Here is a 14,615-nt window from a genome sequence, read left to right as displayed (position 1 = left end):
GGGAGCAAGCAAGCAAGATCCCTTCCTTCAAAGAGTGAGCATTCTCCCAGCTGCCACGCATCAGGCCCCATGGCTCATGTTGTACATTTTGAATCCCAATTCATCCCGACTCACAGCGACCCCATTTCACAGCTGAGAGGTGGGGAGGCTGGCCCAAGGTCACACAGCTAATAAGTGACAGAACCAGAAATCAAACCTAGTCTGCCTGACGCCCAAGAGGACACCCTTTCTTCCAATATTCTATTCTTTTTTTTTTTTGTCTGCGTTGGGTCTTCATTGCTGCACGCGGGATTTCTCTAGTTGCGACAAGAGAGGGCTACTCTTCGTTGCGGTGCACAGGCTTCTCTTGTTGCGGAGCACGGGCTCTAGGCACACGGGTTTCGGTAGTTGTGGCACGTGGGCTCAGTAGTTGTGGCTCGTGGGCTCTAGAGCGCAGGCTCAGTAGTTGCGGCGCATGGGCTTAGTTGCTCCATGGCATGTGGGATCTTCCCGGACCAGGGCTCGAACCCGTGTCCCCTGCACTGGCAGGCGGATTCTTAACCACTGCGCCACCAGGGAAGCCCCAATATTCTATTCTTAAAGGCTCAGAGGTTTCTGATCTTAGGTGTTTCTTCACTCAACATGGGCTTCACTGCGCCCACATTCCACCTCCCCGTTGTCACTCTCAGCTCTAATCACGGAGCCTTCTTCCCATCCACAAAGGACACTCCCAATTTGGCAACAGCAAAGGTCAGGGTGTTGGAGTTCTTCCTCGAGAATGACACTGGCGGCCTCTCCCCGCTACCTCTGGGCCGGGCAGGCGGCAGCTGCCCCCGCTGGCAGGGTGCCTGTCACACACACTGGCCAACACAGATGTGCCTGTATCTGAGGGCTGTCCAAGAACTGGGCTCCCCATCTCTCCAGGAGCCACCAGACGTGATCAGTCCATCGGAGGTAAAAGAAGTGAGCGTCCCTCCGGCGCCCAGGCTCTGGCTCTGCTGACCAGGCTTCCGCACACCTGAGCCCCTGCCAGCCACCAGGCCCTGATGAAGGCCTGCACGCAGCACCTAAGGCTCGCACTGCCCTGGTTTCCTTCTGACGCTCACTCCAAGGAGGGATTTTAATACGAACACGCGCCCTCTGCTTTCTCCCCCTTATCTCCTTCCCATTGGAAACGCTGGTACATTCCGGCTCAACAGTCTTTATAAGCACGTGTATATTCCAGGAAAGAGGAAACAGCTCAGGGCCAGCTCCGGCATCCAGGAAGAGAAGCTTTCAACACACGATCCCTCTCCTTCTGACGCCAACTGGGAGGCCCACAGAGCACATCTCTGCCTCTGTCCCTCTGCGCCAACTCACTTTCCCCGCCTGGTGGGCTTGGCTGATGTGGCAGGCTGGGTGGGCTGCGTGTGGGTTGTTTGGGAACGTGCTGGTTTTCTGCAACTCCGACTCCAGCTTCATCTGCCTGTGTGGCTTGGGGGCAGGGCTAGGCTGGGTAATTTTGACTCCTCTCCACGCCCGCAAAGATATTCAATTTCTTCGAGCAACCCTACTTCTATTCAATATCCTTCTGAAAACTAAATTTGGAACCTAACCTCAATCGACTGCATTTCCTCTTACGACAGGGGGGCCCGGGGCTTACTGGACAGAGCAGCCACACGTGCCCCTGTGATTCACCGCACAGGGGTGCGGACGAGGGACGGGGTCACCAGGCAGAGCTCGGGGCTTGCATGGGGCACAGGACCTTCACCCTGCCTGCCCTATCAGGGGGATGCTGGACCTGGGAAAAGTCCCGTGATATTCAGGAATCTTGACTCTGCCCCTCACTGGCTTTGTCACCCTGGCTAAGTCACACAGTATCTCTGTGTCTCACTTTTCTCAGCTCTAAAATGAGAGAAACCAGGAACGTCCTCAGAAGGTGACAGACAGCCAAAAGCCCTGTACAGAGTTACACGGGAATTCTAACAAGAAATCTATCCCTGTGTCCATCTTCCTTATGCCAGTACAAAACCACCATTTAAAAGAAAAAATTTAACACAGTATTATTTTCTTCTGTATAATCGTTTTGGATTTTCCAAAATTTCCACAATAAAACATGAATTAATTTCATTCTAGAGAGGGAAAGGAACATAAAACCATCATGTTATAAAATCACACATTCAAAGAAAACATACTGAAACGTGCTGGTCCCTAACCCGGGGACCACTTCACTTCCAGGCTCCTCCCAAGGATCTGGTGCTCTTGAGTCAAGATCTGGTGAAGGACCAGAGCAGCCTCAAGATGGCACAGGCAAGACGGCAGAGACAGGATGGTACAAGATGGTTACCTCACACTCGGTCCCCCCAGCTAAGTCTTCCCAACTCCTTCCCCTCACCACATCCACCCAACCCAATCCAGCCTTTACAATGTCAAGGTTATTTCCTCTGTGGCTATCATTTACCTCCTAAAACTAGCTCCCATCCAATTAATCGACCAATACACCTTTGGTGCCCACATTATGTACGAGGTGCTGTGACACATGCTGAAGGATGGAGGTGGTATTAAATAACCCAATATATGGTTCGAGCCCTTAAAAAGCCTGCAGTCCAGTTCTGGACTCAAAAGATAAAGCCATCGAGGCACAGAAGTCAAAGCCATGGGTGCAAATGGACACAGACAAGAAAGCTTCAAGCACCTTGGAGCAGGGAGAGCTCAGACCGTGTGGCTTGGCACCACTGCCCACCCCCAGGTGGTGACCTTGAGCCAAGCTTTAAAGGACGGATGGATGCAGAAAGGAGGCGGGGAGAGCAAACCAGGACAGCTAGCACTTCTCAAAGACGGGGGCTGAAACGTGAAGGTTACACTCGTAAGACAAATGCAGGGTTATTTCAGCAAGTAGATCAGACTTGCTCAAAGAGGCCGAGGCACTGAGCCAGGGCGGGAACATGGGGGGGTGGGGGGGGGGGCGGGATGCGGTCCTGACTGTCAGCCTCCAGGCTTGACCATGGTTCCTTAGGAAACACAAAACCACTGGAAAGTCTTGAGCCCTTTGGAAGCGGTGCTTTCCAGGCAGACAGCTGGAATCACAGAAAGGAGGGGTGGCAGGGCCCTGGGTTAAAGGGTACTGCAGCAACAGTGAGGGGGCAGCAGAGGGGGCCGCACGGAAAGAATGGAAGGGCAGGTGCAAGAGAGTCTGGAGGGGCAAAAATGAACTCATCTCTGTGTGCTTTCCCCTCCATACCAGCTTTTCCACTTTCCCTTTCAAGTGTCCTTTTCAGCCTGTATTAAGAAAAACAAAACAATAACAACGTGTAACTGATTTTCAAAAAGCAGGCACCGAGAGTCTTAGCGGAGAGGCCAGTTCTGAGGAAGTCTGGGTCATCCGTGGCCCCCCCGGCCCAGGGGTCCCTCTCAGGACACCCAAGGAAACCGTTCCAGGAGTGAGAGAACACTGGAGATGGCTGTGCTGTGTCCCTCCTACTTGAACTTCATTAAGGGTCCACTGGAAAGGTCTGAGAAATCATCATTAAAACACCAGCTCCCACTTGGTACCCGAGGGGCTGGACCCAGGTGGCTCTGTTCCTCCTGTATGCCCAGTGCCCGGCTCTCTCGAGCCCTCCATTAATTCCTGAGGAATAAAGAGCACCAAGGTCAAGGCTACCTTCTCCTCCTTCAGTAGCAAGGGGTGGAGACAGGCTGCAGAGCAAATGGACACGGGAATCCAGGTCCCATCTCCCAGGCACTCTCCTACCCTGGCACTCTCCGGCCACAGCAGGAGACCCCGGCAGGCCTACAGTATCAACAGGTGGGGCACGCTTTACCCAAAACTAGCACAGACAGAGGATGGAGTGCTGGGGGGTGGGGTGGAGATGAGAAGGGTCATTACAAATGACACTGGTCAGCCAGGAAGAGAACATCTACCTTAGTTACAGCTTGAATTCCTGGCTTGCCCAGGAAAAGTTCTCAACCCAGCCTTCCTCAGAGACTGCAAGTAAAGAAAACTCATCTTCCCACCCCACCACACCCAACCCAACCCAACCCAACCCAACCAGTCTCAAGTGGCGGACATCCCCAAACCCCCAGGGAATCGTTTACCGGGCAGAGGAGTATACAAGGAAAGAAGCCGAACCCCAGCCCATCTGAGGCAAACTCACAGCTTCCCAGAAGTCCCCACCCCCACTCCAACCAACAGGCAAATGGATTTTCCTCTTTACTCTGCCTGGCATAGGCAGTAGAGGGCACTGGGCCATGGTCCAGACCACAAGCTTGTCGGAGATGCAAAGTCTCGGGTCCCCACCCCAGATCTACTTAATCTGAGATTCTTTGGTTGGGCCTAGAAATCTGCATCTTAACAGGCCCTCCACGTGACTCTGACGCACGCCAAAGGTTGAGACACGCCAGTGCAGCAGCTGAGAACCTCAGTCCTGGAACCAGACTGTCCAAGTTCAATTCCCAGCTCTGTCATCCCCTAGCTGGGTGGCTGTGAGCAAGCTACTTAGGGGGAAGCATCAGCACCCATCTCCCAGGGTTGCTGCAAAGACCTAACGAGTCCCTGCGTGTTAGCGGCACTTAGTAAGTACCCTTTAGAATTTTATTATTCTTATTTGGGGCACTGGGGGGGGGTGGTATATCATATTTCATTTCCTAATTGAAACGACTTGTGTCCCTGGGTACAGCCTGACACTTGAGGGAACCAGCTATCTTGCACTCTCTCTTTTGGGTCCTATGGATTGGTCTATGGCACGGATCTGTGTAAAATAATAAGGCCCATCCCATAAGCATCTAATTCCTCCAGAGACGAACTGTGGGCTTTTGTTTCATTCTGTGCCTTGGTTCTTCAACACTCGGGGGAAGAGCTCCCACAAGAACCCCACAGGGGACACCTACAGCCAGGACATACCTACAGCTGGGCCCCGCTATCTACAAGGGGTCAGTGGGATTACAGCGTCCCACTGCAGATACAAGTTCAAGGTATCCCCTGGATACCTGCTGAATGACATCGAGAAGACCAAGGGGTCCTTTCAGAGGGTGCTTGGAAATCTGACCCCATCCCACCTGGAAGGACCCAGAAGGGAGCATTGGAAAGCAGGAAGAAGACAATATGGTGACATCCTTCTCCCTGCCTGCCACCGGACTGGTCTCTTGCTCCAAATGCAGGTAGGACAGTCGTTGAGTCAGGTCTTACTAATGTAGAATCTTTTTGTAATCAAAATGAATACTCCTTATAACTAGGAGGAGACAGTAGATAGAAGCTGTCAAGAACACAGGCTCTTTGGTCAACCAGACATGGGGTTCTGACTCCAGACTCTACCACTTACTAGCATCAGGACATCAGGCAACTTAGTTAACCCCTCCAAGCCTCCTTTTCTTATTTCTGATACGGGGAATGGAAGGAACCACCCTGGACTGATGTGACCACTCAGTGAGATAATGCATTTGTTAACAGTCTTGGCACTGTGTCTGGCACAATAAGAATTCCACCACTAATTATTATCATTATCTTTATGACTATCAATAGCTCTGGAATTACCATGAGGACATGAGTTAGAAGCTCAGGAAGGGAGGTGGCAGCCTTGAATCTGACTTGGATACCAGTCACATGGACCCTGGAGAGCTGCCCATACTCAAGTGAGTAATACTCTGACCTTGGGGTCAGCAAATGTCCAGTGACCCATCAGTTCCTGGACCAGATGTGACCAGGGTGTATTAAAAGTCTCCCTCTTCTCCCGAAGCACTGAGGAGAACATTATATATGGGACAGATTCTGACAACTATCACTGATTGGGTGGCACACCTCTCTTTGCTACACTCTCTAAAAACCTGCTTCCCCAACCCACCTCAAACTTTAACAATTGCCCTCAGGCAGCTCTCTCGGGAGACTCCGAGCGTGTTTTTAATAGCAGGCTCACCAAGGCAGCTGCGGGAAGGGAGGAGTCCTCACTGCTAGCTTGCAGCCCGCCTCCTAGAGAGATGACATTCCTCCAACCTACTACCGAAGCGCGTTAGCTCCAGACCTGAGGCCTTGACTTTCGCACACATTTAAGCACGCCAGTGTCCCTCCCCTGTCCGACGCCACCAAACGCTAAGCTGTAAGAGCTCTTTCCTCCCTTAAGTCGCCTGCGCCTCCAGTCCCATTTGGCCGCGCGTCTAGTTTCCGCACTTGGGCCGGAGCGGCCAGGTAATCATTCCTGAGCGCGGAGACCGGGAGCCAGCTGTGCTGACGTGTTTCCACGATAAAAGCAAACTTACAGCTGGAGAACAGAAAAGAAACGGGTAATTCTTTCCAGCAGCCCTGGTCTCCTGGCCGAGACTGGGCAGGGAGAGTAAAAGGGCGCGGGGGAGCCAGAAGGTGCTTGCCACCCGCACCGCGCGCAGGGCCCCCGGGGGTGAACCCGGTGCCCGGCCCGCCCGCGCCGAGCCCCGTGGGCACCCGAGTGCGTCCTTACCATTCAGTTGCCGGTAGACAATGTCCTCGAGCAGAGAGAGGCGCTTCAGGACCGCATCCTGTATGGGGCTGGCGCTGTGCGCGCTGAGGTTGGCCGCCTCGGCGCGCGGCCGAATCTCGTGGAAGGCGTCTCCGCTGCGCACCGAGATGGGCCGGCACTTGGCCAGGAAGAGCACGAAGCCGGCCACCGCAATCAAGTTCAACACCAACAGCACTTTGACTCTTCTCAGTGAAGCCATCAAACACGCCCGGTCGGCCCTCGCCCCGGACCCGCGCCCCCTCGGGCTCCGGCGAGGCGCGGGGCAGCCGGGGGCCGTGCGAGCCTCGCGCTCCGGACGGCTGGCGAGGATCCCAGCCGCTCCCGGCCCCACGGCGCGGAGGCTAGGGCAGCGGAGACGGTTGTGAGGTCCGGGCGGTCGCGGGGAGAGCTAAATGGCTCACACCGAAGCCTTCGGTCTGCAGAAGTGCTCCCAGAGATGATGCCTGCTCAGTCCACGGTGCGCGGCCCCTAGCAGGCGCCTCGGCTTCTTGGCGAAGGGCCGGGGGTCTCTCCTCTGCACCACCAAGTGGTTCGCCGCTGGACCTTAGGTCACCGGGAGCGGGGCTGCGAGCGCAGCGGACCCCCGGGGCCCGTGGGCCGGCAGGCGGGGCTGCCCCGGCGCCGCAGCAGAAGCGGCGCGCAGGTGCCGGGCTCAGGGTTCGCCGCCCGCCGGCGGAGGAGCGCGCCGCGCCTCGGGCCGCACAGCCACCACCCTAGTCCGCAGGCGGCCGTCGTGGCGCGCGCCCCGCGGTCTTCAGCCGAGGACCGGCTCCCCGGGGCGGGCGCCTTTGTTCCGCTCACCGACCCGCTCCATCGCGCCGAGCTGAGGAAAAACCCGCGCCCAGGGCCCGCATCCTCGCGGCTCCGCAGTCACACTCAAGTCTCGATTACTCTCAAAGTGGGGGCAGCACTAGGGGGCGGACGAAGGGGCAGAGCGCAACGTCCTCTCCGCCCCTCGCGCCGGGGGACACCCCACCCCGCCGCCAAACTCAACAGCGCGCACAGCGCCACGGGCTCCCGGACACGTTCCAAGTCCCGAGCCCACGCAGCGAGTCTTCTGGGCCTGCCGGTCACGCCGGCCTTTCTCCGAGCTGGCGCGTTGGGAGGCTAGCCGGAAGGAGTAGTCGGACCTCAAAAGTCACAGCAGTTCTGTACCCCCCTCCACGAACGTCGCGGGGAGCGCGGAGGGGAGGGACGCGCGCCGTCGCACCCTCCACTCGCCCGAACAGGCAGCGCAGCTCTTCCCGCGTCCCAAGGAGCCAAACGCCGAGTCTTCTAATTGGCGGACACGGTGATACCTCCGCTGCGGAAAGGAGAGCCCACACTGCCCCGGGGCGCCAGAGCCCGGAGGGGACGCGCAGGTGGCGGCGGAGGGCGGGGCGCGGCCCGAGGAGCGCCAGCTCCTCCTCCGCCGCTGCTGGCCACCCCTCTCGCCGCGAGCCAGTCGGCCACCGCCGCCCGCAGGCTGCTGGACGCACAGCTCTCCGGCTCGCCGGCTCTTGCGCGCGCACCCGGAAAGGCTGGGGGCGCCTGGAGAGCGCGGACCGCGCGGGATGGGGGCAGTCAAGTCATGCTGACGGCTGCCCGCGTTGGAGGGACCCTTTGGTTCTCAGCACTCCGCGAGCGGGCGGGTTTGTTCCATCCTCGTTGGCGATGAAGACATCCCTTTCTGTGTGCTCGCAGCTCCGCTTTGCGTGGCCAGGAATGGCTAGAGGGAAAATCTGGCCTGGAGACTCGGATTCTGGTACTTTGGGAGCCAGGCCGAGCGTTAGTGGGCTGGGTGGGTTCCCTCCGTGTGAGAATTCTCATCGTTCAGGTTACAGTTTCTGTGTCCACTCCCACCTCTATACGAATTTTATCGTAAGAAGCATATTTTGGCTCTTGGATTTCCGAAATCTCTTCCTCTTCCCAAAGCCAGGAGCTCCAAATGCTGGAATTCAAAACCCCGCGTTGATCCATTTAATTCCTTGGGCCTGAAGCAAGAAATAAGGCTGCCAACTAAAAAAGATCGGGCAGCGAAGCCCAATAAATCTGGTGGTTTCCACCTTACCATTTCGATCTCATTGAAGTGTTTTGTTGTTGTTGTTGTTACCGTTGGGTTTTTGTGTTTTGTTTTGTTGCTGATTTATTATTTGAATTGTTGATTTTCAACATAGAATCTAAGTGAATGAAAAAATATAACAATCTTTTAATTTAATTCCCTTGGAACTCTGTGTCCCGGTTCAATAGGTTTTGCTTTGTATAATCTACAAGAAAGTGAATACAAAACTGTTAGATGAAAAAAGCCACAAGGGACAGTTTTTAACCCCACGGGTTGGGCAGGAAAGGGGTTGAGTAGGAAGAAACCTGAGTTATTGAGCAGTTATAAGACAGGCACTGGGCCACGCACCCTCTCCATGTTATCTCACTGAATACCCAGCTGAGTTAGGTGTTATTATAACCACACTCGGAGGGAAGCTTCTGCAAAAATAATTTTTGGGCATTCGTTCATCCACAGGACTGCAGCTGGAGAGGTTGAGGCATTGGGCTAGGGTGTCCCAGTAGTAAGTGGCTCTAAACTGTGGTGGGTCTGACTCCCAGGCATATGCATATTTGGGAGTAGGAGACCGGAAGCAAATTAGAGGAAATGGCCTCAGAGTAATGGAGATGTTTCCAGGTAAAATTCAACTTCAGTGAGATTTCTTTTCTCCCTCTAAAACCAGAGAGGTCCCTTGCCCAAGTTAACTGATGATCTTATCATGAATCTTATAGGTTTCTCCCCTCACCTTCCACATGCCTCCTGGACAGCTACATTTATAAATGACATCTGGCACTCTAGACCCAATGAGTGACCCACTGTCATGGTCACACCCTGAGCCCTGTCATCACACAGAAGTGCTGCACTCATGCAATCCTGCACTAAAATCCCACCCTGTGCCCACTGCTTTCCTACTCTCAATTCCAACCAAACAGATTCTCCAGCCACCAGCAACCCGTATCTCCCTCCCAAGTATTTCAGCCCTTCCATGCCCTCTTGAGTTCCTTCTCTACCCTTCCTGATTACTCGAGACCTGGTTACTCATTTATTTCAAACACATTACCAGTAGTGGCCATGACTCACACACACTCATAGACATGGTCTCCCACTGTGCCCCCAGTTGGGCAATCCCCACCTCTGAATCAATCCCACCCAGGCAAGAGAGGGCACCTAGGGAAAACCATATCACCCAAAGCTTGGGGACATTACCAACTGGTGGTGTATAATGTGAGCTGGATCCTTCATTCTGCTCAGAAACACTGTTCCATGTCCCTAATCAGCTCCTGTCCCCAGAGATGTCCGAGGTAGACCAGAAGTCCATAAACAACCCTCAATCAGATACAGAAATTTGTGTGTGTATATCATTTGGGCATTTTTTCTGGGGGGAAAGACCCATAACTTCCTTCAGATTCTTAATGTGGTCAGTGACACCCAAATTTTAAGAACCTGCCTGGCATATGTTAGATATGCAAAAACATAAGCAGCTGAATATTTATTGTAGGCCAGCTGCTTATGAAACCAGTGGTGCCAAGGCACACAAGGTTGATGGAGCTCTCTGGTTGCTTGCATATCTTGACGGAAGAAAGAAAACTCTGGACTAAAGCCAACATGCTTGTATGAATGAAGGTTGAACTGATGTGAAGGGACGGAACTAAATAGAGTCTGCATGCTGAGTAAATTCTCAGGCCTAAAAGGAGCACACCTAGCCACTTAAACTACATACACAGAGATTAAAGGACCCGTTGACAGAGTCATCAATTGCCCTGTGCCCAGAGGCTCCCAGAGGGGTGAGTGACCTCCCTCAATTAATGACTGCCATCTGTCTGCGTACCATTTGCCCCCAATCCAGCTAGTAAAACCAACGAAATTATACCTCAGTGGCTGTGTGGTCTGTTCACCAGGGGATCTGGGTTTTATTACCCCTGTTACCAAGAAGCAAACCAATTCTCGACTTTAAAATAAGAAATTTCTCTTGGATGGCTCCAAAAATCTTTCCTAAGCATAAAATTCAGTTAAACTACAAACAACATTTTTTAAAAGAGGTTTATTGGTATATTTGTTTGTTTAGCAAACAAAGGAAGGAGATTGATGTATTTCTGTTCGTAGGTCACCAAGGATTTTGATTCCAGATACATTTTTCATTCATCAGCCATGGTCCAGAAGATATGGAGCTCTGACTGGACTGTGTTACCTTTGCTTGCCTGTTAAAAACCTCTCACATCGCAGCCTAATCCATCACCAAAGTTAAAAACACTTGGCCATCCTGGGACTTCTCTGGTGGTCCAGTGCTTAAGACGCTGTGCTTCCAATGCAGGGGGTGCAGGTTTGGCCCCTGGTCAGGGAACTAATATCCCTCATGCCATGCAACCAAAAAAAATAAATACTTTGCCATCCAAATATCTTCTTTGGTGAAATGTCTGTTCCAATCTTTGGACCATTTTTTAAAAATCAAATTGTTTCTTTCTTATTGTTGAGTTTTGAGAGTTTTTTTTTTTTAATAAATTTATTTATTTATTTCTGGCTGCATTGGGTTTTCGTTGCTGTGCGGGCTTTCTCTAGTTGCGGCGAGCGGGGGCTACTCTTCATTGTGGTGCGCAGTCTTCTCATTGTGGTGGCTTCTCTTGTTGCAGAGCACGGGCTCTAGGCACATGGGCTTCAGTAGTTGTGGCATGCGGGCTCAGTAGTTGCAGCTCGCGGGCTCTAGAGTGCAGGCTCAGTAGTTGTGGCACACGGGCTTAGTTCTTCCCAGACCAGGGCTCGAACCCATGTCCCCTATATTGGCAGGTGGATTCTTAACCACTGCGCCACCAGGGAAGTCCCCTGAGAGTTCTTTATATATTCTGGATACAAGACCATTGTAAGAAATATGGTTTGCAAATATTTTGCAAATATTATTTTCATTCTATTAAGAATGTTTTATGCAGAAGAAAAGCTTTTAATTTTAATAAAGTCCAGTTTATTATTACAAAAAATACTTGGAAGTTCATCAAGGAAAACCCGGGGTTCATCTTTCTCCAGAGGCTTTGCCAATCTCCTTAATCTTCCAGAAACAGAGAGGTAGAGACTTCACTCTCATAAAACCCTGAACATTACAGCAGATACTGGAATTGTTATTTGATTTTTTAACTGAGATATAATTGGCATATATCATTATGTTAATTTCAGGTGTACAACATAATGATACAATGTTTGTATATATTGTGAAATGCTCACCACAGAAGTCTAGTTAACATCTATCACCATACAGAGTTACAAATTCTTTTTCTTGTGATGAGAACTTTTAAGATCTGCTCTCTTAGTAACTTTCAAACATACCAATAGTATTATTAACTATAGTCACCATGCTGTACATTGCATTCCCATGACTTATTTGTTTTATAGCTGGCAGTGTCTACCTTTTGACCACCTTCACCCATTTCTCCCACCAGCGCTCACCTCTGGCAACCACCAATCTGTTCTCTGTACCTATGATTCTGGGTTTTTGTTTTTGTTTTCAGATTCCACATATAAGAGGTTGTATAGTATTTGTCTTTTTCTGTTTGACTTATTTCACTGGAGGTTTTTTTTTTTTTTTTGCTTATTCTTTTTTTCCCAACTTTATTGGCAATATTAATGACAAAAAAAAATTTGAGAATCTAAAGTACACAGTGTGATAATTTGATATATGTATACACTGTGAAAGGATCCCACTGGAGTTTCTTTTTTTTTTTTTTTTATAAATTTATTTATTTATTTATTTTTGGCTGTGTTGGGTCTTCGTTTCTGTGTGAGGGCTTTCTTCTAGTTGTGGCAAGCGGGGGCCACTCTTCATCGCGGTGCGCAGGCCTCTCACTGTCGTGGCCTCTACCGTTGCGGAGCACAGGCTCCAGACGCGCAGGCTCAGTAGTTGTGGCTCACGGGCTTAGTTGCTCTGCGGCATGTGGGATCTTCCCAGACCAGGGCTCGAACCCGTGTCCCCTGCATTGGCAGGCAGATTCTTAACCACTGCGCCACCAGGGAAGCCCTGGAGTTTCTTTTTAAAGGAAAAAAAAAAGAGACAGAATCCATCCTTTCCTCCACTTCAAGGATGCATAATATAAGGGGAGAAAAGACTATGACAAGGGGGGATAAATGAAAGGGGCGAGACCAAGCTGCTGCGTGCGCTGGAGGCCTGCCTTGTGTGCCAGCCACTGTACACACATCAGCCTAGACTCACCACTTACTAGCTGTGCGATTCTGAGCAAGTTACCTAACCTCCCTGGGTCTCATCTGTTTCCCCAGCTGTAAAACAGGAACAATATCCATAATACTACCTCATGAAGTTGCAAAGATAAATGCATGTAAATCACTTAGCACAGGGCTAGGCATATAGTAAGCACTGTGGAAATAAACAAAGATCATCCAACTGAGGACAAGCAAAGCTTGTATATTCAGCTTGCTATTGCAAGTGTCGACTGAAAACAAACAAAAAAAGCACAACCTAAAAGTTGGATATTATGTTTTATTTGGCAGACAAAACTGAGGACTTAAGCCTGGGATGCAGCCTCTCAGATAGCTCTGAGAGATTGCTCAGAAGCGGTCAGGGAGGAGCCAGGATATATAAGAGTTTTTGCAACGAAGACCAGGTGGTCAGAACACCAAAAGATTACTGTTAATTAAAGAAAATCAGGCATCTCAAGTTAAGGAATTTAGCGCTTTTCTATATATGGGAAGATGCAAACGGGCTCATTGAAATCATTCCTTTGATATGTACCTGGGCTAAATGGGGCCAGTATCCTGTGTTTTCCCAGGCTGAGCCTCCTCAGGTGCACTGTTTGGGGGCAGCTGCAGTGGCTGAGGGCTTGATGGGGAGGGGGGCATCCTGTTTCAACCCTGAGTTCCTTCAGGGCTCACCATCATAGGCAGCTGTAATGTGATGGCTTGATGGCTGCAACATCCTTTGTTTACCGATAGGGCAGGCAACGTTCTTTCACTCACACAGAGGAGTCAGCCACTATTACTTGTGTTTGGCAGAGACTCAAAGGCAAGCAGTGGAGAGGGAAAGCTTTATAGTGGAAAAAGGGAAGGCTTCAGATATGCCCTGATTGGAGGCTGTTGGCCTGGGGAGAGTAGAGGCAGAATAACTAGCAATTGAGCCTCCTCTGTGATTGGTTACGGGAACATATTTGGCTTTCTATGATTGGTCTTACGTTCGGACCTAAGTGGGGACAAAAACTTAAGAAGCTGGCGATTACTGACTAAATCCTGACCATTTTGAGCCACCGGCAGCAAGGGCTACGGTTGGGCTTCCCAGATTGGTTGCTGGAGAGGTTGTGGGTCAGAGTCGTACAGTCACAGATGGTTTGGCCATTGTTTGTATTTCAGCCTCTCATCACTCAATAAATATTGGTTATTATTGCTGTTATTAAAATTTCGAGAACTAAGAAAGAGTACTAGTTGGTAGAAACATACATCAAAGCAGGTCCGCCTGTCCAAGAGACGTAGGCCACCCCCTCCAGCCCAGGGCCCACTCCGCTGACTACAGCCTCATCAGACAGCAACAGTGGCTTCCAAAGCAGGAGCACAAGACAACCCACTAGGGCACAGAAATAAATTATTAGAACACCTATGTACTGTTAACTAAAATGAGAACAAAATCTACATATATTGATATTTAATATATACGATGACAGAGATGCATGTATATAATTTCTAAATGATAATACATAGGGAGTTCGCTGGCGGCCTAACGGTTAGGTTTCCAGGCTCCCACTGCCGTGGCCCGGGGTTCAGGCCCTGGTTGGGGAATTGAGATCCTGCAAGCCGCACAGCCAAAAAAAAAAAAAAAAAAAAAAAATTGAAAATAACGAAATAAATAATGATACATATAATGGGCATGTACCTTTCATATCTTTTCCTGGTAGGATCTGCCATGAAAAGGAAATACTTGCCTACTGGCCGAGTTGCATAGCAGCCCTGGGGTTGTATTTTTCCCTAAAATGCTCCCTTTCTGCCAGAAGTTGGATTCCTTCTAAAACTCAGACCCTTAAAAGGCCATTTCAGCAACCCAGCCCTTTGTGGAGTCCTATCAGAGAGCCTAAACATACACAGCTTTTTATCAACAAATTACCCACAAATTTATCTGCAGATCTACGAAGTATCTAGTCCTTGACTTATTCGTTAATTGAACATTTATT

At 50.8% G+C, this 14,615-nt stretch overlaps 1 protein-coding gene across 3 annotated transcripts in view; it reads right to left on the bottom strand.

Moving 5' to 3' along the window:
- GALNT17 (polypeptide N-acetylgalactosaminyltransferase 17) overlaps positions 1-7,823 on the bottom strand; it is a 482,627-nt gene extending 474,804 nt beyond the window's left edge. The window contains exon 1 of one of the 3 annotated variants that reach the window (XM_057529210.1): positions 6,405-7,823. In XM_057529210.1, coding sequence (XP_057385193.1) covers positions 6,405-6,642 — 238 coding nt within the window. In that variant the 5' untranslated portion in view covers positions 6,643-7,823. The remainder of the gene's footprint in view (positions 1-6,404) is intronic. The other 2 variants (XM_057529212.1, XM_057529211.1) reach the window with 2 other exon arrangements.
- Positions 7,824-14,615: the final 6,792 nt, after the last annotated feature.

This window comes from Balaenoptera acutorostrata, chromosome 15, assembly GCF_949987535.1.
Source record: "Balaenoptera acutorostrata chromosome 15, mBalAcu1.1, whole genome shotgun sequence".
NCBI classification, from domain to species: Eukaryota; Metazoa; Chordata; class Mammalia; order Artiodactyla; family Balaenopteridae; genus Balaenoptera; species Balaenoptera acutorostrata.
Note: the sequence above shows the minus strand (reverse complement) of the source record. Positions and strands in the feature narration are given on the sequence as shown.